Source organism: Solea senegalensis, linkage group LG2, assembly GCF_019176455.1.
Source record: "Solea senegalensis isolate Sse05_10M linkage group LG2, IFAPA_SoseM_1, whole genome shotgun sequence".
Classification (NCBI taxonomy): Eukaryota; Metazoa; Chordata; class Actinopteri; order Pleuronectiformes; family Soleidae; genus Solea; species Solea senegalensis.
The window spans coordinates 16,842,780-16,867,749 of NC_058022.1; the positions used below are offsets into that span (position 1 = coordinate 16,842,780).

At 39.2% G+C, this 24,970-nt stretch overlaps 2 protein-coding genes across 10 annotated transcripts in view; both read right to left on the reverse strand.

Annotated features, from left to right (window-relative positions):
* LOC122762301 (nectin-3-like protein) overlaps window positions 1–23,208 on the reverse strand; it is a 38,419-nt gene extending 15,211 nt beyond the window's left edge. For 3 of the 7 annotated variants that reach the window (XR_006358693.1, XM_044017504.1, XM_044017511.1), the window contains exons 1-7: window positions 6,791–7,587; window positions 4,227–4,571; window positions 3,810–4,112; window positions 1,714–1,807; window positions 1,267–1,421; window positions 386–485; window positions 205–313 (exon numbers count right to left, since the gene is read on the reverse strand). Coding sequence is in view for 2 of the 7 variants with exons in the window: in XM_044017504.1 (XP_043873439.1) it covers window positions 205–313; window positions 386–485; window positions 1,267–1,421; window positions 1,714–1,807; window positions 3,810–4,112; window positions 4,227–4,571; window positions 6,791–6,923 (1,239 nt within the window). In the remaining 5 variants the exon portion in view is untranslated. Of the gene's footprint in view, window positions 1–204; window positions 314–385; window positions 486–1,266; window positions 1,422–1,713; window positions 1,808–3,809; window positions 4,113–4,226; window positions 4,572–6,089; window positions 6,534–6,790; window positions 7,597–7,618; window positions 7,742–23,161 lie in introns of those variants that run through there. The other 4 variants (XR_006358700.1, XR_006358697.1, XR_006358701.1 and 1 more) reach the window with 4 other exon arrangements.
* On the reverse strand, window positions 10,194–24,592 carry LOC122762289 (nectin-3-like protein). 3 transcript variants are annotated; one of them, XR_006358691.1, is made up of 10 exons: window positions 23,976–24,592; window positions 21,620–21,964; window positions 21,203–21,505; window positions 19,553–19,646; window positions 18,747–18,901; window positions 13,091–13,272; window positions 12,680–12,991; window positions 12,467–12,566; window positions 11,792–11,888; window positions 10,194–11,681 (listed from the first exon to the last, which is right to left on the reverse strand). XR_006358691.1 is itself a non-coding variant. In XM_044017484.1 (8 exons), exons 1-8 carry the CDS (start codon window positions 24,106–24,108, stop codon window positions 17,418–17,420), a joined length of 1,287 nt encoding a protein of 428 aa, XP_043873419.1. In that variant the 5' UTR covers window positions 24,109–24,585; the 3' UTR covers window positions 16,345–17,417. The 3 variants fall into 3 exon arrangements, 1 of the variants encoding a protein (XP_043873419.1); XR_006358690.1 differs by lacking the exons at window positions 12,467–12,566; window positions 12,680–12,991; window positions 13,091–13,272 and adding exons at window positions 17,416–17,467; window positions 17,662–17,768; window positions 17,841–17,940 and having other exon boundaries at window positions 10,199–11,681; window positions 23,976–24,586; XM_044017484.1 differs by lacking the exons at window positions 10,194–11,681; window positions 11,792–11,888; window positions 12,467–12,566; window positions 12,680–12,991; window positions 13,091–13,272 and adding exons at window positions 16,345–17,467; window positions 17,662–17,768; window positions 17,841–17,940 and having other exon boundaries at window positions 23,976–24,585.
* Window positions 24,593–24,970: the final 378 nt, after the last annotated feature.

The window sequence follows — 24,970 nt, forward strand, 5'->3', positions numbered from 1 at the left end:
TTCACTTTTTAAATGGAAGTACCGACATAAATCAACTTTTTGATGATACTCTAATTATATGACCTGCATCTGTATATATACACACATACAATGAAACTGTTGTAATATTGTAAAAACTGCAGGTAGAAAAAAAAGGAAAGAGGAGGAAATTATAGCTGCAACATAAATTGAGCTGCACCAAATTAAATATCAAACAGATTTTACCGATCTCATTGGCTGTAACTCTGGTTCTTCTCCTAAACTTCCAGTCTCTGCAGGTCCACTGGAACTGGGTGGGACATTCTGCAGCCTCTCACGTATACCTTCAATTATCCTGTACAATACACAATCAATTACTAAACCACAAGAGAACTTCATACAAATACAGTACTGGTGTACTTAGTACCTTTGAAGTATCCCATATTTAAGAAGGCAACACACGACAGCTGCAGTGACATTCAGGAAAAACAAAATACCAAATAAAGTCCAACAGGCACAGCAGGTTCCTGTAGAGAGACAGAACACAAGAAATATGAAATACTGACATACACTGTTCTTATGAAGAGGTTTTTTCTTAAAACCCACTACACAATCCTCATCCACTACCATCTTATGCAGGGTCCCACTGGGCTCACTTTGAGGGCCCCTGCTTTTTTGGGTTCCATTCTTAGAAAACACGTTATCTCCCTCCACTGTTATGCTGATGACACTCAGATTTATGTACACTTAAAGTGTAAGGATGTCTACCCGGCCAAATCACGTCTCGCATGTCTCGAGGAGATTAAAGCTTGGGAAGAAAGACGGAAAGTGATGGTGTTTGGACCAAATGGACAAAAAGGGACATTTCTTTAAGAGTGTTTGTGGTGGTTTTCAAACATACATTTTATGGATCACTGTCAAATTCACATTTCCAATTAATTATTGTCGTCAGTAGATAGCAGATCTGCAGTCTCTGCTGATTGGCTATTAGTGACTGCCAGACCATGGACTGCCTGATTTTATTTTAAACAGGAAGTGCACTGCAGTAAGCATCAGCAGCATCCATAGTGCTGTCAAAATCAATCGATACAGAGTATTCAGTGATTTTCAGTATTTTGAAAGCCCGTTGTGCAGAAATGTAAGCTCTCTCCTGTCTTTCTGCAGCTGCACTGCTTTTAAGTATGACGTTATCATAACAGATTAGTAGTGAAGTAGTGATCTAAATATTATTATTATTATTATAATTATTATAATTAAATTATTATAACTTCACATTCATGACGGAGTCAAAGCAGAACAAGGCCTCACCTGAAGTCACGTGCACAAACACATAAGCACGGTCACGTCCATGTAAGTTAGACACTTCACACTGGTAGAGGCCATTCAGGTCAGAGTTCATGTTTGAAAACTGTAGCGTGGCACCGTGTACGTCGACAGCAGATTGAGGCCACGGTTGACCAGGTCTGAAGCAGACAAACAAAACAAAGTGATGTACAGTTTCACAGCAGTGTCATGTTTCTAACTGTTGAGAAATACGCAGAGAGTTGAATGAATTTAAATGATACATTTTCTAAGTTTGTGCTCTTCAGAACACACATTCAGAAACGCCTGCTGTATAGTTGACCAGCTTTGGAAACTCCCTTCACCCACAATGTCCCTCCCTTCATGTAACTTTCAAAAGCAGTTGCACTCCAACAGGACTTTTCTTCTTTAGATATTTTGACTTTGTGGTGTTGGTTATTTTAACAACTGTACCTGCTCCAGGTAATTTTTGCACTTGGGTTGGCTTCAGTCACACACTGAAATGAGTCTTTGGACATTGTGTTGATGGTCACTTCCCTGGGTGAAACTGCAAACAAGAGAAAGAGAGAACCAGCTGTTTTGTTGCTGTGCCTGAGAAAGTAGTGATATTATCAAAATAATGGAGAATAATCCCATGTTTACTGATACAGTGCTATCTCGCTTTGTTTTGACAACATTTTGTCAGTCTTGGCACAGTTCAAGGTTAAACATAAAGGTGTTTTATTTGTTATTTGTGATCTTGGATCATATAATTCATCCTACTGCTGCTATTAAAGAACATGTTTGTGTACTGCCATATACAAATGTATATCCATTTATTAAAAAAAAAAAGAAAAAACATTTTGACTTACTGTCAATTTGTTTATGACAAATTAGCTGCCTCATGAGAGTGATTTTTTAAGAACTAAATCAAGGTCAAAAGCACAGGTGTGTGTTTCAATAACAAGTTGAAACTGTATCTGCGATTCTTTGAAGATTAGGCCTAGAGACAATGTTGCAGTCCTTTATTGCCACATACTCCTGTTAGCTTTGTAACAAAGCTGTTACTTTATAGCAGTCACTGGATGTGTTCATTGCATTGGAAAACATAGACAATAAAGTTGTCTTTTTAAAGTTGTTTAATCATTTCAAAACCAAACCACACATGTGAGCTTTCTGATGACACGCACACACACGCATGTGACTCTCGGTGGCTCTACCACCCTTTTATTACACACGCTACACATTAGAATGTTCGTGCTCGTGCTAACAAAGAGGGAAATCACACATGGAAACATAAATACGCATTGATGCGTTCAATAAAAGATATCACTCTACCACGAACACCCTACGTCATGACAGACAAACCGGTGAACTGGTGAGAGCAGTCCTTTATTGCCAATCCCAAGTGCGCACCAATTCCATAAGTAATTAATAAAATAAGCAATATCGACATTTATGGCTCCCACAACAAAACTGAGGAAAAGTTCCCTACGTGGGAACAGTACTCCAGTCACTGTTGGAACACATCCAGAAAATATTGGAAACAAAGCTTGTACATGTTTAAGTGTTAACAATTTAGTGTGACCTAGCCTTCAGTTCGCCATCAATAGCACGGCCACGGCTCTCTTCTATCCCACATTTTTCCTTTCACCCCAACCGGTCGAGGCAGATGGCCGCACATCTTTGCGTCTGGTTCTGAAACAGATTTCTTCCGATCAAAGGGGAGTTTTTTTCTCTCCACGTGTGCACATGTGCAGGCACGTGCACACGTAAGGCCCAAGGGATGCTCGAGCCCCTGCCCTTTTTGCCTCGTATTAAAAAGTGCCCTTGTGTGTGTTTTTTAATGAATAAATAAATTCTTGTTGTGCATCAAAAAAGTGTTCTAAAAACGCTGTGGCTATCTAGCGTATACTCATTTCCTTGTAATATCCATTAACATAACTTTCTTGTGGGGGCTAACAAGTCGCCTTCCACTTATTCAACGTGCGTAAATATGAGTCATATTTCAGAAAAACGCTCATGTGTGCTTGTTAAGATAACTTCTTGTTAATGAGAGTTAAGAATAATCTAATATGACAGCTGTCAGTGTCGGCTGTTTATCTTGCCTCAAATCTTCAGCTTCTTCCAGATATTGAGTTTATTTTGACTTTGCTGTTGTAAACATTGCTGTTCCTACTAACAGTCACAGTAGAAGCAGGGACAATGATTTTTTTTTTCCATTATTTAATTTTGTATTTTTTTCAATGTTTCACTGTTCAATGTTAAAGTCTTTATATTCAACAATAAATAGCCTAATAAACCAGTGTCACCTGGTAACCCTAACCGCTGCTGTGTACACTAATTACATTGTGCTTTTGTTGTTGCTTCAATTCCCAGCTCTGCTAGTCTACCTGCCGATGTGTCCTTGGGCAAGACACTTTTTATTAAGAAATGCTATACATTTCAATGCTGTACATTTAAATGATGTACAGTACATCAAAATCAGCACTGGATGGCCCAAATGAAAGAAAGAAAGATACACTTCATGAGTAACTGAGGTAGAGGAGTAAATGCAAATGTATACTCACAGTAGATCTGTAGGGTGAATGGTATTGTCTCCTCTTTCGACAAAGCCGGACTGGTGATGACACAGTGGACCACATGTTGGTAGATTTCTCTGGTAGGTTCACCTATCAGGTAGCTGACTGTGGTTGTTGTACCATTTTCATGTTGGATGTAGTCGGTTGTTGACCTCAGTTTTTGTGTGAGAGTACCGGTGAGCCACCTCACCTCTGCTGGAGGCCTGGAACCAGCAGCCAAGCAGGTAGCAAGGGAAATTTCTTTATCACCCAAAACAGGAAGATCGTCTTTTACCTCTGTGACTGGAGGCACTGGGGGATTAATGAACAACATAGTTAACATCTGAGCAAGACGGTAGCAAATACTGTACCTCTTCCTCTCCCACTATCACACACAAAATATTGAAATGAAATGTCAGATTTAACCTAGCACTTTTAGAGGTATCTCCGTCTTGTGATTTCCACTCGGGAAAAGAGTGAAGATGCATGTGTAGACCCCTTCATCCAGCAATGTGACGTTTGATAACCGGAGAGATCCATTTTTCTCTTTTAAGTTCCCAATGAATTTAAATCGACCATCTTTGTGCCCATTGTCCACCACTCCTCCATTGTCGGACACAACTGTATAGAAGTTGTTATTCAGAGGTTCTCCTCGGGTAGCCCTCATCCATGAAACTTGGCCAAGGGTCTCTGTGGTGTCAATTATGTTGGAATGTAAGACAATTGTCCCTCCTTGGACTGCAGTCCGGTTTCCTCCAATCACCTGGACAGCTGAAAGTAAAAACACACAATGATTACAACTTACAGTGGAACAGTTTCAGCCTAGGGAGTTTTTGTGGCCACTAATTATGGTACTGCAGCTCTACTGTGTAAGATGCATATCTCATGTAATGGCACCTCCTTGTGCAGAAAAGAGAGGCAACTATATATTTAATATATCCTGCCACACTGCGGTCAAGTGAGCCGTCATTCGTTTTTAAGTGCGCCCATGCAGTCGAACTTATGGTGAATGCTGGGAGTCGGCTGAGAAGCAGCGCTAGTTTGATACCGGCGAGATCACTTCCGGTTTTCAAAATAAGACGTTATTAATACAAGGGCAATCAATCATGCTGATTTCAAGACATTGGGTCACATTGTCCAGAAGCTGTTGAACTAAATATTTTCCCTAATTTATTTAGATTTTAACTGTACAATAACAACACATTGGCCCATAAGTTCTGACAATGGTTGACACAATTGATCTCAGGAGCATGCTGATGACTACAAATTAAGCATCAAAAAGTAAAAAAGGACAACTTTTGATGCCTCATTCCTCAAAAATGATACAGTAAAAATGTTTGATAATAAGTGAGGGAGTAGTCAGCATGCTCCTGAGGTCAACTGTGCCAACCACTGTCAGAACTTATGGGCCAAAGTGATTTTATTGTACAGAAAAATTGAGTTTTCTGCCTTATTCTGAGAATAAAAAAAGATGATTTTGAGGATTCATTTCTCAAAAATTATACAGTAAAAATGTTTGATAATAAGTGAGGTAGTAGTCAGCATGCCCCTGAGGTCAACTGTACCAACCACTGTCAGAACTTACGGGCCACAGTGATTTTATAGTACAGTAAAAATTGAGTTTTCTGCCTTATTCTGAGAATAAAAAGAGACAACTTTGAGGATTCATTTCTCAAAAATTATACTGTAAAAAGGTTTGATAATGACTGAGGGAGTAGTCAGCATGCCCCTGAGGTCAACTGTACCAACCATTGTCAGAACTTATGGGCCAAAGTTATTTTATTGTACAGTAAAAATCTAAATAAATTAGGGAAAATATTTCAATATTTTTAAGACAATGTGACCCAATGTCTTAAAATCAGCACGATTGATTGCACTTTGATTAGAAACGTCTTATTTTGAAAACCGATTTGCTCGGTATGAAACAAGCGCCGACATACTCAGTCGACCGTAAATTCGACTACAAGGGCGCACTTAAAAACGAATGACGGCTCACTTGACCACGCGAAGACGAATGACGACTCACTTGACCGCAGTCCTGCCACTGAGGGTGCATATTTATACTCCTGCTGCCAGAATATATTCAGAACTTTATTGATCCAAAACATGGACAATTCATCTGCAGCTTATACCAGTCCATACAGACACACAAAGTTATGTCTCGTCAAATATGTATGTAATGTAATCATGATTAGCGTTTCCTGTTTTCTTGACTGGTTTATGTTGGTCATTTGTGTCTCTTTATGTTTAGATAAAGTCACTCATTCTCCAGTCTTGTCATGCACTTACTGTTTTATTTTGAATTCATCTTTTCCCTCCATCTTCAAATCCTGACTTCCTCCCTTTGTGTTAGTTTTGTCATTGGTTTCACGTGTGTTCCCTGACACACGTGAAATAGTCCTCGTTTCCATTGTCTTGTGTAGTTTGTTTCTGGATGTCTTGCTTTACAGTCCTGTCGTCCAAGAACCACATCACCAAGTAAAAGTTACGTTTTTGAGTATAGATTTTGATCCCCTATGTGAGCGTTTTTGTTGTTCGTCTGCCTTTGTCCTTGAGAGCGTTTTATTATTATTTTTTTTTTACCCTAATTTGGAGTTGGGCATTTTAGTTCTCCTTGTTGTGTTTAAAGCCCTAACACACAAAACACATCAGCAGGTTACGCGGGAGGCAGCAACAAGAAGAAGCAACAATTATTTTGACTTTCTCGTAGTCGCTCACCTCTAATCCTGATACCTCAAGCAACTACTTTATACACCTCGAGCAGCTGTTCGGTCTACAAAGTACTACTGGTCTCGTTCTTACCTACTTTATGTATGTATATATATATATATATATATATATATATATATATATAGATATAGATATAAAAATACCTATCAGTATTACTGCTAGTCCTATAATTATTACTGTACTATATTAATAACGACAGTTGCTGCTGTTATTGTTATTTAAGGTTATTGAAAGGTAGGTAATGAGATGTTTCATCTTACCATGACCATATTTGTCCAGGAACAAGAAGACTAACGTCAGCGTTAGTATCCTGGTGCACCTCATGGGAAACGAGGACGCCGGTGGAAAGCCACAGGTGCTCCCGTGGGACACATACACGGGATATGTCTCCATTCAGTCATTTAATCCTGTAAAATGGACGACACTGACAAAGACGGTCCCGAAAACAGAAGCATGATAAAACTAACGGCCATGCAAGCACTAACTCCGCAGTAAGGAAAGTCGCTATTGGCTACATGACAATGTGCCTGGTATAACCGGACGTACGCGACGTAAAAAAACAGTAGGCTACGTACTTAACCGCAGCGTGAAACTGTGGTAACTGTGGCACGCACGCTAGAGTGACTTGTGAATTTACACCAGACTCCTGTTGGTTGTTGGACATTAACCCACGTTTTTAGGATTGTTGAGTAGTTCGGCACGGTTAGGCTTGATTTCTGTCAGGCGTCTCCGGAGAACAGACGCCTCCTCCACAGACTACAGCGGCAGGGTCGGTAATGCCGCAGGTCGAGGACCATGGATAAACTGCGCACCCTCTGGCTGGCTCGCTTCCATTCCAGGACCGGCTCTAACACTTCTTCTTCTCCTTATTATTATTATTATTATTGTTATTAGTATTATTATTTAAGGAAAGGCAGCTAATGAGATGTTCATTCATCTTATTAGGTGGAGTGGCTCAGTGGTTAAGACCGGTACCCTATGTGCGAAAAACATCATGGTCGCAATGGTTCGCAGGTTCGATTCCCCCCCTCGCTGACTGCACTCAATTTCATTGTACAGTCTGCTAAATGACATGTAATTCAACTTACCGTGACCATGTTTACACAAACACGGGATGTGTCTCCATTTAATCCCGTAAAATGGACGAAAGGGACACTGACAAAGATAGTCTCGTAAATAACTGCAGTCACGCCAGCCGTGGTTCGCGAGTGCCTGGTCACGCCAGCCGTGGTTCGCGAGTGCCTGGTCAAATCAGCCGCACGTTGTTTTCTAGTGCGCGAATTTACAAACGTTTACGGTAATCGTAATGAAACGGCATTGAGAAGCTGGGAGGGACTGTGAGGAGTTCAAGATTCATGCTGCTGGGACTGAGTATCGTCCAGCTGCATCCTCGGAGAGCAAAAACAACACTCCGGCGTTATGGAAGTTATTTATTTAGTTATTTACTTAAACTCTGTTTACACACACCGAAACAGACGATTCCGTCAGAAAACTCACAAAAAAGAAGAAGAAACGAAGTGAAATCTTGAAAGTAGTGAACTAAATACGTCCCAGACTACCTGCAAGCGTAATATGAAGTATTTTTTGAGTAATCCTCTGTCAAAATCCCTAACAGAGGACATGATTAAGTCAATTTCGACCTACTTCAACATGGTATAAAAGCCTTATTTTAAATAAGTAGTCCAAGAGTCATAAACTACTGCACTAAGTACTTCCTAGACTACACGTATGAATATTATGAAGTACTTTTACTGTGTACTTTTGGAGTAATCCTCTGTCAAAATACCAAACAGAGGACATGATTAAGTCAATGTTGTCGTACTTTGACATGGAATAAAAACCTTATTTTAAATAGGTAGTCCAAGAGTCATACACTACTGCACTGAGTACTTCCCAGACTACCTGTGTGAATATTATGAAGTACTTTTACTGTGTACTTTTGGAGTAATCCTCTGTCAAAATACCCAACAGAGGACATGATTAAGTCAATTTCGACCTACTTCAACATGGAATAAAAACCTTATTTTAAATAAGTAGTCCAAGAGTCATACACTACTGCACTGAGTACTTCCTAGTCTACCTGTGTGAATATTATGAAGTACTTTTACTGTGTACTTTTGGAGTAATCCTCTGTCAAAATCCTTAACATTTAAAATAAGGTTTTTATTCCATGTCGAAGTAGGTCGAAATTGACTTAATCATGTCCTCTGTTGGGTATTTTGACAGAGGATTACTCCAAAAGTACACAGTAAAAGTACTTCATAATATAATATTCAGGTAGTCTGGGAAGTACTCAGTGCAGTAGTGTATGACTCTTGGACTACCTATTTAAAATAAGGTTTTTATTCCATGTCAAAGTACGACAACATTGACTTAATCATGTCCTCTGTTGGGTATTTTGACAGAGGATTACTCCAAAAGTACACAGTAAAAGTACTTCATAATATTCATACATGTAGTCTAGGAAGTACTTAGTGCAGTAGTGTATGACTCTTGGACTACTTATTTAAAATAAGGTTTTTATTCCATGTCAAAGTACGACAACATTGACTTAATCATGTCCTCTGTTGGGTATTTTGACAGAGGATTACTCCAAAAGTACACAGTAAAAGTACTTCATAATATTCATACATGTAGACTAGGAAGTACTCAGTACAGTAGTGTATGACTCTTGGACTACTTATTTAAAATAAGGTTTTTATTCCATGTCAAAGTACGACAACATTGACTTAATCATGTCCTCTGTTATGTATTTTGACAGAGGATTACTCCAAAAGTACACAGTAAAAGTACTTCATAATATGCATACAGGTAGACTAGGAAGTACCCAGTGCAGTAGTGTATGACTCTTGGACTACTTATTTAAAATAAGGTTTTTATACCATGTTGAAGTAGGTCGAAATTGACTTAATCATGTCCTCTGTTGGGTATTTTGACAGAGGATTACTCCAAAAGTACACAGTAAAAGTACTTCATAATATTCATACGTGTAGTCTAGGAAGTACTAAGTGCAGTAGTTTATGACTCTTGGACTACTTATTTAAAATAAGGCTTTTATACCATGTTGAAGTAGGTCGAAATTGACTTAATCATGTCCTCTGTTAGGGATTTTGACAGAGGATTACTCCAAAAATACTTCATATTACGCTTGCAGGTAGTCTGGGACGTATTTAGTTCACTACTTTCAAGATTTCACTTCGTTTCTTCTTCTTTTTTGTGAGTTTTCTGACGGAATCGTCTGTTTCGGTGTGTGTAAACAGAGTTTAAGTAAATAACTAAATAAATAACTTCCATAACGCCGGAGTGTTGTTTTTGCTCTCCGAGGATGCAGCTGGACGATACTCAGTCCCAGCAGCATGAATCTTGAACTCCTCACAGTCCCTCCCAGCTTCTCAATGCCGTTTCATTACGATTACCGTAAACGTTTGTAAATTCGCGCACTAGAAAACAACGTGCGGCTGATTTGACCAGGCACTCGCGAACCACGGCTGGCGTGACCAGGCACTCGCGAACCACGGCTGGCGTGACTGCAGTCGAAAACTGAAGGATGACTTGAAAAAACAACGGCCATGCCAGACAGTAGTTTATACTGACTATAGCAGCTCGCGAGAGGTCTCGCGACAGTAGGTTTACTCCGGAACAACAACATACTGTATGTATCACAAATGTATCACAGATAGATAGAAAATAACAGGAATGAACCGTGGTCCCTTAATATGGGAATACACCATTTGAAAATGTAAAAATGTAAGGACATACACCACAGATACATTTAATGAGAAATAAGAAATTTGAACGCAACCAGATTACTAATAGTTATTGCCCTCATGCAAAATACACAAATTAAAGGGTTTTGTAGTCACCCAGGCATTGAGGATTTCCATCAAAAACATTTGTCACAACACAACCTTAAAATCATTTCACAAATCATCATTGTGAAATGATGATTTGTGCTATACTTTCAGCATTTATAACAGTCTTTGCCTCCATCTGCTGGCGTCTTACACAACTACATACATAGGCCTCTTTGCAGACATGTTAACATGAAAGAACAGGTGCAAAATCAAGGAACACCTCGTCACGATATCACCCATAAGAACTTGAACTCTTATTTTGAATCCTTGATTTGAGCCTTTGCTACAGCATATTCAGAGACATCACCTGCAGCCAGGCACCTCATGGACCATACAACTGTCAATCACACTGGTGTCCACTCATGTGTGTCAAACAATAACAAAATGACGTCATGTTCTATTGAAGAAACACCTGAACCTAGTGAGTGAAACCATTAACCCTTTAGGAAAATGTTTACTGATGTTATAAATCAAATTCTTTTCACAACCAGCAGTGTCACTATTTAAAAAGATTATTTTTGCTCTTTATATGGTCTATGTGTAAAACACAGAAATGAGAAAAAACAAAATCAGCATTCTTGATCAAATATCAAACAATCACAACTTCAAGTCAAACATGGGCATGAGAAGCAGAAAACAATTTGACCTTCAATGTCAATATCTTACAGTCATTCATTATAAAGGGCACATAATTATGACTTCTGTACACTTCAAATTTAAAGTAAACTATGGTGAATTATAGAAATCAAGTTTTACTTGAAGCTTTGACTCTTAAACAGTAATTGAAGTAAAAATGTTACTTTAAAGCCTCAATGTGTGTCAAAATATCATTTTAGATGAATTATTGTCTTGATCTGTACATGTCTTATTCCACATACTGAAGAGAATATCTTTGTTTCTCACAAATATCACACAGTAATCATTTTAAATATGTTTTTCAGAATGAAAATGATCATAAAGATGTAAACATGACCATCCCTCTCCGATATCACAAAGCATATCTCAATCACAGTTTCTCACAATAATCACAATCACTGGTTTTGTGTCACAACAAGCTTTTGAACAAAAGCACTTAATGTTCTGTTTTAGAAAAACAAACTTTCATTCTCTTTGCTGGATTCATTTATTTTGAATCACCATCATCATCTCTCTTGTACTTTCTACACATGATCTCTTGTAATATTTATTCAGCCTTAACCTGAACATCGGCGTAGTAGAGGCTCCAATTCTGACTGCATCTTGTGCTTCGATTGTATTCTGCACAACTTTGGTGTTGAGGGGTTGTCACCTCTAGAGACTGGAAAAAAAAACATAGATCAAAATCAGACACAGGCAATAGCAGAGGCTGTGGGGAGAGGAGAGACACGAACATGAAATATTTGAGGTATAATTTAAGGTTATTCTGACCTCTCCTCCTGACTGAACATGAAACTGGGCACAACTGTGGGTCCTGCTGTCAAAGTCGAGTTTCTTTTTTGACGTCGTGGCCAAGCATTTGCTTCTTCTGAGAAAAAAATGTGACAAATTATGATACACATTTTTGTCCCCAACATTATTTTATGTGTTAAAGCAAGTTAAAATAGTTTCATGTAAAAGCATTCGCATGACATGGCACGAGAGCAGCAGTGGAAGAAGTCAGTAAAATGTACTAAAATAAAAATAATTCTTTCCATCTAAATGCTGCTTTAAATGTTTTATCATTATAGGATGTAAACTTTGCTTTTGATTATTACCTTTGTCAAGCAGCTGGCCATGCTTTTGGCTGCATGTTTCTGTAGTATAACTCAAAAAGTTGAAATTTTGATGGATTTGTCAGAGAATTCTTAGATTTTGGTGATGATATGAATAAGGAGTACTTGATATATAAATATTGTACAATGTTAAAACCATTCAGTAACAGAGTGAAGTTCATTATATGCTTTACAATGTAATTAGCCAACGACAATCAGTGATCACAAATAGAAGACGTCAGTGAAAGCAGAGGTGATTTTAAAGCGGATGCACACACACACACACACACAGGCCTTAACTTTTATGATGATGGCAACTTATACACACAACACCAAATACAATCTCACTCACCCGTAGCATGTGACAGTGGCAGTGATGCCACACAGAAGCAATCCAATCACATGTGCAAGTATGAAAATTAAAATCCAAAGCTGAAGAGGTAGGGTGTTTTCTGGGGGAAACAAAACAGTCAGGAATAAATTAAATTCAGGTAGCAGACAGTTTGATCTTATGAACTGTAAGGCTGGTGTAGCAAAAATGAGCGTTGCTTTGTGTTGTACTTACCTTTATGTTTCTCAAGCACAGTTAAATTCCATGTAGTAGTCGTTATACCATGTTTGTAGGTCATTACACATTTGTAAAGTCCTGTGTCTTCATGCTGAGCATTCAAAATAGTCAGGTTTGAAAGACAGCAAGGGTCTATTGCCACGTTTTGGTAGGTGAAATTTGAAAAAGTGGAATTTACTAAGATCCTATGGGCAAAAAGAAATTTGCCTTTGGTCCAGGTAATTTGTGTTAAGTTTCCCGCCGATATGTTGCAGTTGAAGATGACGGGGTCTCCTCTGACCACCTGTACCTGTACATGATTATCTGACACTGAAAAACAACAACGACGAGTCAGTGTCACCAGGAAATACGTGGCAACATCTGCAGAGAAACATGCAACAATATCAAAAACACAAATCTTTACCATACCTGCACGGACATGACACACAGCTAGGAGCTGAATGGAGAGCAGAGCTGCTTGATTTCTATGAAACATGACGACCACAACACAGAGACTGAGCTTCATGTTTTTCTCTGCTTGTTTTATTTGTGCTTGTGGAGGAGGCACAGAGAGGAGGAAGTGGTGACTTGCTGTTCAGCTTAGCTCAGAACTATGTGTCAGAACAAAATGAAGTAATAATAATGATTAAGAAAAGGGGAAAAACAAGAAAAATAAGTCATGTTTGGTTACTGCTGACAATAATGTAGTTAAAACACGTTTCATTTCAGTCAGTCAAGTAATAAATATGAATTTGTCATATGAAATGCATATAGGAAATGTATCACAGGAAAATAACACCTGTGCATTGACAGCCGTGTTCCTTGAATGGTGTGAATTTACACTTTACACAACACAGAGACTGAGCTTCATGTTTTTCTGTGCTTCTATTTGTGCTTGTGGAGGAGACACAGAGGAGGAAGTGATGACTTGCTGTTTGGCTTAGCTCAGAACTATGTCTTTAAAAAATAAAATAATAATAATGATTCTTCTTTTAAACTTTATTGAGAATAATATCACAGTATCACAGAAAATTTAAGATATTATTTCAGTCTACATGTTAACAGGAATGAACCATGAGCTGCTTCCCCATAGGAATAAAGTGTAAAAATGTAAGGAAATACACCACAGATATACAGTGCCTTGTGAAAGTATCTGGCCCCCTTGAACTTTTCAACCTTTTCAACCTTGACATTTGAGGCTTCAAGAATCAACAACAAGTGGGACACAATCGTGAAGTGGAATCAAATTTATTGGATAATTTATACTTTTTTAACAAATAAAAAACTGAAAAGTGGGGCGTGCAGTATTATTCGGCCCCCTTGCATTAATACTTTGTAGCACCACCTTTTGCTGCAATTACAGCTGCAAGTCGCTTGGGATATGTCTCTATCAGTTTTGCACATCGAGAGACTGGAATTCTTGCCCATTCTTCCTTGCAAAACAGCTCAAGCTCAGTGAGGTTGGATGGAGAGCGTTTGTGAACAGCAGTCTTCAGCTCTTTCTACAGATTCTCGATTGGATTCAGGTCTGGACTTTGACTGGGCCATTCTAACACCTGGATACGTTTATTTGTGAACCATTCCATTGTAGATTTGGCTTTATGTTTAGGATCATTGTCCTGTTGGAAGATAAATCTCCGTCCCAGTCTCAGGTCTTTTGCAGACTCCAACAGGTTTTCTTCCAGAATGGTCCTTATTTGGCTCCATCCATCTTCCCATCAATTTTAACCATCTTCCCTGTCCCTGATGAAGAAAAGCAGGCCCAAACCATGATGCTGCTGCCACCATGTTTGACAGTGGGGATGGTGTGTTCAGGGTGATGAGCTGTGTTGCTTTTACACCAAACATATCGTTTTGCATTGTGGCCAAAAAGTTCAATTTTGGTTTCATCTGACCAGAGCACCTTCTTCCACATGTTTGGTGTGTCTCCCAGGTGGCTTGTGGCAAACATTAAACCAGACTTTTTATGGATTTCTTTGAGAAATGGCTTTCTTCTTGCCACTCTTCCATAAAGGCCAGATTTGTGCAGTGTATGACTGATTGTTGTCCTATGGACAGACTCTCCCACCTCAGCTGTAGATCTCTGCAGTTCATCCAGAGTCATCATGTGATCATGCCTCTTGGCTGCATCTCTGATCAGTCTTCTCCTTGTTCGAGATGAAAGTTGGAGGGACGGCCGGGTCTTGGTAGATTTGCAGTGGTCTGATACTCCTTCCATTTCAATATGATTGCTTGCACAGTGCTCCTTGCAATGTTTAAAGCTTGGGAAATCTTTTTGTATCCAAATCCAGCTTTAAACTTCTCCACAACAGTATCTCGGACCTGCCTGGTGTGTTCCTTGGTCTTCATGATGCTCTCCGCGCTTTAAACAGAATCCTGAGACTATCACAGAGCAGGTGCATTTATACAGAGACCTGATTACACACAGGTGGATTTTATTCATCATCATCAGTCATTTAAGACAACATTGGATCATTCAGATATCCTCACTGAACTTCTGGAGTGAGTTTGCTGCACTGAAAGTAAAGGGGCCGAATAATATTGCACGCCCCACTTTTCAGTTTTTTATTTGTTAAAAAAGTATAAATTATCCAATGAATTTCGTTCTACTTCACGATTGTGTCCCACTTGTTGTTGATTCTTGACAAAAAAATTCAATTTTATAGCTTTATGTTTGAAGCCTCAAATGTGGCAAAAGGTTGAAAAGTTCAAGGGGGCCGGATACTTTCACAAGGCACTGTATAAATAACGAGAAATAAGAAATTTGAATGCAACCACCATCCAAATAAACTAATCCACCAATGACAAGCACTGGCCTTTCTTTTCTTCCTTTTTATTTATTTATTTATTTTAAATATCTGTTCCAAATAATTTAACACCTCAAATAGACAACTTCCATGCTGCACCTGCTGACTGTAATTACCAAAGCAATTGCCCTCATACAAAACCCAGCAAAAAACACTAATTAAGAAAATTAAAGGGGTTTTATAGGTGCCCAGGCATGGAGGATTTAGAGTTGTTACCGCTAATAATAAAATCCCCAAGTGTAGCTACATGCATGTTGTTATCCACTACAAAAACTTAGGCTACGAAACAACTTGAGGGACAAAAGAAAACCAATTCATATAAATATGAATAAAGTTGTTAACCATTCTTTGCATTAACAGGTATCACACTATATCACAATATCAAGATTATGCATTTGCATGACATGGCATGAGAGCAGTAGTGGAAGAAGTCATTAAAGATGCACCACAATAAAAAAATTCTGTCGAACTAAATGCTGCTTTAAATGTTTTATAATTAAGGGATGTAAACTTTACTTTTTATTATTACCTTTGCCATGCAGCGGGCCATGTTTTTGGCTGCATTTATCTGTGGTTGTGATGGAGGTTGGAAAGTTGTAGCCGGCTTCTCTAGTTTGCAATCGCGTAGTGTGTGTCTGTTAGAACACAGTCTATAATGTTCCCCCAAGACTTATAAGACTTACAAGGGAATTGAGTACAACCTGCCAGACCATGAAGTCTTTGCACAACTCAACTCAACTCAACTTTATTTATAAAGTGCTTCAAGCAGCCGTAGCTGAGACAAAGTTTTGTACATGAAAAGAAATAAAACAAAAAGTAAAGCAATAAAAATACTAAAACAATAAAAACAGTAAAACAACAAGAATGTTAAAACAATAAAAAAACAATAAAACAAGAGAGATATTAAGAGATTAAAAACAATAAACAGTGAGGGGGCTTGTCTAATGTGGAGCGGGAGGACATTCTAAAGTTTGGGACCGGCAATGGAAAAGGCTCTTTCCCCTCTGAGCTTCCGCTTAGACCTCGGTACCTCCAGAAGCACAGGCAGCCAGTGGAGGGAGGCCAGGATAGGAGTAATGTGCTCATACGCGCCCCAGTTAAGAGGCGAGCAGCTGACTTCAAGGTAGAGTGCATTGCAGTAATCCAGCCGAGAAATGACATGACATGTAATGTAATGTAATGTAATGAAGGCGTGGATTACTGCTTAAGTGCTTATGTGCAAGAGAAGGCTGAAGGTCCAGAAGCTGGACTTCACTGTTGTACCAAGTCTTAACCACTGAGCCACTCCAGCCCCAAAACTCCTTTTGTGTGAATAAAACACACAAAACTCCAGAAGACTATTAAGACAAAGAAATACTATAAAAAAACATTACTATTGCAATGACATTTACGTCAGGCCCTTTTTTTGATCTAGAATGAGAGAACTATATCTCACAGAACCAGGATTATCTGGTGCTAATATGGTGTTAAAATGCACTAAAATACAGGAAATGGCATCTACACGTGGAACTTAGTGCCCTCTTCAGTGATGAGAATGCACTGTACGCACCCTCTATTTTTCGTTTGGCACCTGCCCAAAAAGTCTGTGCACGCCCCTGGTCTATTGTCACTCTGCGAGAGTCGAAGGTGGAAAAAAGTCTGATCTTCGTCTGTTCTGTGAGCAAACACAAATTTGTCTTTGGTCCAGTTGACTTGTAGTTTGCCTTCAACAGTTATGTTGCAAGTGAACACGACAGAGTCTCCTGTGGACACACATTAATGTGGACATCCGGAAGAATATTGAAAGTAACAATAAGTCGATATTGTCGAGGGTGGAATATGTAACAAAATCATTGTTATCATGTCAGGCAGGTGGGGACAGCAGCCTGGCTCAGTGAGGTGTTCAAGATGTCCGTGAAGACAATGAGAAAATAAACTGTTCAAAGGTTAGTAATGCCAGTGAATCACCTTTAGTTCAAACGCTGATGATTTTGTCGTTCCTTAAAAGCCAAAGTTGGTCCTACAACAGATAATTCAAAACACTGATTAATACAATGTTACCGAGGCATATTTTAAAAAAATATATACAATGAAACTGTTGTAATATTGTAAAAAATGCAGAAAGAAAAAAAAATTTCAGTAGAGCAACTATTCTGAAATTATAGCTGCAACATAAATTGAGCTGCACCAAATTAAATATCAAACAGATTTTACCGATCTCATTGGCTGTAACTCTGGTTCTTCTGCTAAACTTCCAGTCTGCAGATCCACTGGAACTGGGTGGGACATTCTGCAGCCTCTCACGTATACCTTCAATTATCCTGTACAATACACAATCAATTACTAAACCACAAGAGAACTTCATACAAATACAGTACTGGTGTACTTAGTACCTTTGAAGTATTCCATATTTAAGAAGGCAACACACGACAGCTGCAGTGACATTCAGGATAAACAAAATACCAAATAAAGTCCAACAGGCACAGCAGGTTCCTGTAGAGAGACAGAACACAAGAAATAGGAAATACTGACATACACTGTTCTTATGAAGAGGTTTTTTCTTAAAACCCACTACACAATCCTCATCCACTACCATCTTATGCAGGGTCCCACTGGGCTCACTTTGAGGGCCCCTGCTTTTTTGGGTTCCATTCTTAGAAAACACGTTATCTCCCTCCACTGTTAGGCTGATGACACTCAGATTTATGTACACTTAAAGTGTAAGGATGTCTACCCGGCCAAATCATGTCTCGCATCAGCAGCATCCATAGTGCTGTCAAAATCAATCGATACAGAGTATTCAGTGATTTTCAGTATTTTGAAAGCCCGTTGTGCAGAAATGTAAGCTCTCTCCTGTCTTTCTGCAGCTGCACTGCTTTTAAGTATGACATTATCATAGCAGATTAGTAGTGAAGTAGTGATCTAAATATTATTATTATTATTATTATTATTATTATTATTATTATTATTATATTTTGGACAGTTTTGTGTCTGTTCTTACTGTTTTTGGGCAGATTCTTTTGCTTAGAGCTAAAAATGAAAAGGTATTGCAATCTCAAACAACTCAAGAAACAAAAAACAAAGGCTGTCAGAGAAGATCCTAAAATGTACTCATACATGCTGGAAGCAACATTATCATCTTTGCATTAGTCTATTTGTTTTATTTATCTCTGATCTACAGCTAAACATGCAGCTAAATCTTGGTAGAATGTTCTACTCTCTTGTCCTGGCAGGAACGATTTGAGCAGTTTTGATTAACTTCACATTCATGACGGAGTCAAAGCAGAACAAGACCTCACCTGAAGTCACGTGCACAAACACATAAGCACGGTCACGTCCATGTAAGTTAGACACTTCACACTGGTAGAGGCCATTCAGGTCAGAGTTCATGTTTGGAAACTGTAGTGTGGCACCGTGTACGTCGACAGCAGATTGAGGCCACGGTTGACCAGGTCTGAAGCAGACAAACAAAACAAAGTGACGTGCAGTTTCACAGCAGTGTCATGTTTCTAACTGTTGAGAAATACGCAGAGAGTTGAATGAATTTAAATGATACATTTTCTAAGTTTGTGCTCTTCAGAACACACATTCAGAAACGCCTGCTGTATAGTTGACCAGCTTTGGAAACTCCCTTCACCCACAATGTCCCTCCCTTAATGTAACTTTCAAAAGCAGTTGCACCCCAATAGGACTTTTCATCTTTAGATATTTTGACTTTGTGGTGTTGGTTTTGTTTGTCATGGCTGATTATTTACAAGTTGAGTTAATAATCCTGGTTATAAATCTGGTCTTTATTGAGTGGCTTCTCCTTTCCTTTTGACAAATCTACAGCAATCCCAGCAGTTTAATGACAGTTGGCCTCCTCAATGTTGGAGTATTGTATAGTATATAGTACATTAAGTATAAAGTTTTCCTGGTTCCTGGTCTCTTCTCCTTCTTTAAGTGAGTGAGTGAGTGAGTGAGTGAGTGAGTTCCTGCTGCCTACACGGCCTGCCATCAAGATTATTTCTGTTGATTTACAATAGTCATGTTATTAACCTGAGCAAAAAAAGGAAAACATTTACTTCACTACACTTGACATGTTAGTTTATTTTAAAAACTCTACCTGCTCCAGGTAAATTTTGCACTTGGGTTGGCTTCAGTCACACACTGAAATGAGTCTTTGGACTTTACGCTGATGGTCACTTCCTTGGGTGAAACTGCAGAAAATAGAGAGAGAGAATCAGCTGTATTCACAGAATCAGCTGAAGACAGAAGACAGTGCCCACCCCGCACATCACCTTTTTGACCCGTTACCCTCTGGCAGACACTACAGGTCCATCAAAACAAGAACAAACAGACTCAGGAACAGCTTCTACCCACAAGCCATCACTACACTGAACACAAACAACACTGACACACACACATGCGCACACACTGACACTGACACACACACCACCCAAGGACAATGTGCATAACAAACACCGTACATATTATCTATTTATCTATTTTATATCCCTTTTGCACTGAACACCTTGTTCCTTTTTTTTTTGTATTACCTGTACTTTTACGTGTACTTTGACACTCTTTGGTTGCTGCTATAATTTCGTTGTACATTGTGTAGTGACAATATTGTTGCTGTGCCTGAGAAAGTAGTGATATTATCAAAATAATGAAGAATAATCCCATGTTTACTGACACTTTCTGTGTCCACCCATGTACAGAGGTTCACTAGGGTCTGCATGACATAAATTTCATCATTCGCCCACAATGAAGACGATGGAAACTTGCATGAGGTTATGTCAGGAAGTCTGTGAGTAGCCACACGTGTACAACTCAGCACTCAAATACAATGAAATACAAATGAGAAATGTCCCACACACATACAGTACCTTGAACAAGGAACTGACGTGGATCATTATTTTAGTATGAATGGAAGCGCATGTGTAATTGTAAAAAATATTTCATTACATTCAGCAGACACTTTTATCCAAAGCGACTTACAATGGAATTTAGTACAATCAGCCAGGGGCGGAGTTGAACTTGCGAACCATTGCGACCATGGGGTCTTTCGCACACAGAGTATCAGTCTTAACCACTGAGCCACTCCACCCCATCAATAGTTCCCTATCGATACGACACTTCAATGAATCGAAACAGTATTTTAGTATATCACTATTTTCTTACACCCCTGCTGTGTACACTAATTACTCCGGGAGTGAAGTATTGTTTTTGGTAGCTGTGTCTTTGTGTGCAAAGTCTGCCATGTCTTTTTTTCAAAGAAAAAATCTCATACATGAAGATGCATAAATAATCAACCTTACCCCACCTTGCTCCTGATGGCTGTGCCGGCAGTGTGTGAATAGGTATGAAAGATGAGCGATAGAAAAATAGCTGCATAGATGTGCTGTATGAAAGTGTGAGTGAATGGCAAAACTGTAGTGTAAAGCTGCTTTGAGTGGTCAGCAAGACGAGAAAAGCACAATACAAATACTCACCATCCAAATGTGAGGTACACAGATATTTCTATGACTAGTGGTGTGCAGGGCTTTTAAAATATTGAATTGTCATGAAACAAGTCTTTCTTTGAGAGCAGTTTTTTTGTTGTTGTTTTTTTTACATTTTAATAAAATATAACTTTATTAATTTATTGACAAATGATTTAACTGATGTACAGTACATGCAAAACCAGCACTGGATGGCCCAAATGAAAGAAAGAGAAAGATACACTTCATGAGTAACTGAGGTAGAGGAGTAAATGCAAATGTATACTCACAGTAGATCTGTAGGGTGAATGGTATTGTCTCCTCTTTCGACAAAGCCGGACTAGTGATGACACAGTGGACCACATGTTGGTAGATTTCTCTGGTAGGTTCACCTATCAGGTAGCCTACTGTGGTTGTTGTACCATTTTCATGTTGGATGTAGTCGGTTGTTGACCTCAGTTTTTGTGTGAGAGTACCGGTGAGCCACCTCACCTCTGCTGGAGGCCTGGAACCAGCAGCCAAGCAGGTAGCAAGGGAAATTTCTTTATCACCCAAAACAGGAAGATCGTCTTTTACCTCTGTGACTGGAGGCACTGGGGGATTAATGAACAACATAGTTAACATCTGAGGAAGACGGTAGCAAATACTGTACCTCTTCCTCTCCCACTATCACACACAAAATATTGAAATTAAATGTTAGATTTAACCTAGCACTTTTAGAGGTATCTCCGTCTTGTGACTTCCACTCGGGAAAAGAGTGAAGATGCATGTGTAGACCCCTTCATCCAGCAATGTGACGTTTGATAACCGGAGAGATCCATTTTTCTCTTTTAAGTTCCCAATGAATTTAAATCGACCATCTTTGTGCCCATTATCCACCACTCCTCCATTTACGGGCACAATCATAAAGAGGCTGTTATTCAGAGGATCTCCTCGGGTAGCCCTCATCCATGAAATTTTGAAGAGGGACTCTGTGGTGTCAATTATGTTGGAATGTAAGACAATCGTCCCTCCTTGGACTGCAGTCCGGTTTCCTCCAATCACCTGGACAGCTAAAAGTAAAAACACACTATAGTGACTTGTTCTTAGGATTAAAAACAACAAACGAACCTAAGCCACTTGAGGGGGCTGCTGTACTGGTACTCGTAGTAGTTGACGCGTCTTCTTCCGGGTCCAATGAATTAATTACACACATAAGCGTCGTATGTTATCACCAACATTTATTGCTCAAAAACGGACGGCAGCGACGGCGGCGACGGTCAAAAAACTGTGTGTTTCCCCAGTCGGCAGCACACCTGCCGAGTAATTTCCTGTTGCTCTATTTAACACCTTTCTATACAGTGCAGAGCGCCACCTACTGTGGCCTTCAGGTAAGTATGGCTCTAACACACACAATGATTAGAACTTACAGTGGAACAGTTTCAGCCTAGGGATTTATTATGGCCACTAATTCTGGTACTGCAGCTCTACTGTGTAAGATGCATATCTCATGTAATGGCACCTCATTGTGCAGAAAAAAGAGGCAACTATATATTTAATATATCCTGCCACTGAGGGTATTTATATTTATATTATATTTATACTCCTGCTGCCAGAATATATTCAGAACTTTATTGATCCCAACATGGACAATTCATCTGCAGCTTATACCAGTCCATACAGACAAACAAAGTTATGTCTCGTCAAATATGTCAATACTGTATGTAATGTAATCATGATTAGCGTTTCCTGTTTTCTTGATTAGTTTATGTTGGTCATTTGTGTCTCTTTATGTTTAGATAAAGTCACTCATTCTCCAGTCTTGTCATGCACTTACTGTTTTATTTTGAATTCATCTTTTCCCTCCATCTTCAAATCCTGACTTCCTCCCTTTGTGTTAGTTTTGTCATTGGTTTCACGTCTGTTCCCCGACACACGTGAAATAGTCCTCGTTTCCCTTGTCTTGTGTAGTTTGTTTCTGGATGTGTTGCTTTACAGTCCTGTCGTCCAAGAACCACATCACCAAGTAAAAGTTACGTTTTTGAGTATAGATTTTGATCCCCTATGTGAGCGTTTTTGTTGTTCGTCTGCCTTTGTCCTTGAGAGCGTTTTATTATTTTTTTACTTTTTTACCCTAATTTGGAGTTGGGCATTTTAGTTCTCCTTGTTGTGTTTAAAGCCCTAACACACAAAACACATCAGCAGGTTACGCGAGAGGCAGCAACAAGAAGAAGCAACAATTATTTTGACTTTGTCGTAGTCGCTGATACCTCAAGCAACTACTTTATACACCTCGAGCAGCTGTTCGGTCTACAAAGTACTACTGCTCTCGTTCTTACCTACTTTATATATATATGTACATATATATATATATGTATATATATATACATATATATATATATATATATATATACATATATATATATATATATATATGTACATACACACACACACACACATATATATATATATATATATAAAGTAAGTAAGAACGAGACCAGTAGTATGTATATATACATAAATACCTATCAGTATTACTGCTAGTCCTATAATTATTACTGTACTATATTAATAACGACAGTTGCTGCTGTTATTGTTATTTAAGGTTATTGAAAGGTAGGTGTAAGAGACATACAGGCTGAAGATGAGCAGCACGGTGTGTTAGAGTGTGTGTGTGTTGCAGAGGGCGTGGTTCACCTGGGAGTGGGCGTGTGCACGGTGCGGAAGTGTGTGTGCGTAAAGGTGGGCACTCACCGGTGACGCAGAGAGAGAGAGAGAGAGAGAGTCAGGGTTGGGAGTAGCCGTAATTTTTGTTGACCGCTACCGCTACTCATTCATTCATTTATCACCCTTTTTTCCTGTTTAATCCGCCAGTCTCATTTTTATGTTTATCCATCCTTGCTGCGCTGTTTTGTTACAATAAATGCACCTAAGCATATTTGGATCTCAGCGTATCTTTATCATAATCTACTATAGCGCGTTACAAATCTACGTACCTGAGGACCCAAACCTCATAGACTCTCAGCGGCTAAAAGGTTTGTGTTTGGAAGCCGCAACAGTAGGTAATGAGATGTTTCATCTTACCATGACCATATTTGTCCAGGAACAAGAAGACTAACGTCAGCGTTAGTATCCTGGTGCACCTCATGGGAAACGAGGACGCCGGTGGAAAGCCACAGTTGCTCCCGTGGGACACAAACACGGGATATGTCTCCATTCAGTCATTTAATCCTGTAAAATGGACCACACTGACAAAGATGGTCCCGAAAACAGAAGCATGATAAAACAAACGGCCATGCAAGCACTAACTCCGCAGTAAGGAAAGTCGCTATTGGCTAAATGACAATGTGCCTGGTATAACCGGACGTACGCGACGTAAAAAAACAGTAGGCTACGTACTTAACCGCAGCGTGAAACTGTGGTAACTGTGGCACGCACGCAAGAGTGACTTGTGAATTTACACCAGACTCCTGTTGGTTGTTGGACATTAACCCACGTTTTTAGGATTGTTGAGTAGTTCGGCACGGTTAGGCTTGATTTCTGTCAGGCGTCTACGGAGAACAGACGCCTACCCCACAGACTACAGCGGCAGGGTCGGTAATGCCGCAGGTCGAGGACCATGGATAAAACTGCGCACCCTCTGGCTGGCTCGCTTCCATTCCAGGACCGGCTCTAACACTTCTTCTTCTCCTTATTATTATTATTATTATTATTATTATTAGTATTAGTATTATTATTTAAGGAAAGGCAGCTAATGAGATGTTCATTCAACTTACCGTGACCATGTTTACACAAACATGGGATATGTCTCCATTCATTCATTTAATCCCGTAAAATGGACGACAGGGAATTCCCGACACTGACAAAGATAGTCTCGAAAATACAAGGATGACTTGAAAAAACAACGGCCATGCCAGACAGTAGCTTATACTGACTATAGTAGCTTATACTGACTATAGCAGCTCGCGAGAGGTTGCGTTCATGCTGCCCTCGCGACAGTAGGTTTACTCCGGAACAACAACATACTGCCTTCTTTTAAACTTGATTGAAAATGTATCACAGATAGATAGAAAATAACA

Bases quoted from the DNA above. Each gene is read 5' to 3' on its own strand.
- LOC122762289 (XM_044017484.1), bottom strand. From the start codon at position 24,108: ATGGAGACATATCCCGTGTTTGTGTCCCACGGGAGCAACTGTGGCTTT. The intron at 17,941-18,746 runs GTGAGGTCTTGT...GTCTCTCTACAG, and splicing joins GTTTGTGCACGTGACTTCAG to GAACCTGCTGTGCCTGTTGG. The intron at 17,468-17,661 runs GTAAAATCTGTT...TATCTGTTGTAG, and splicing joins AGTTACAGCCAATGAGATCG to GACCAACTTTGGCTTTTAAG.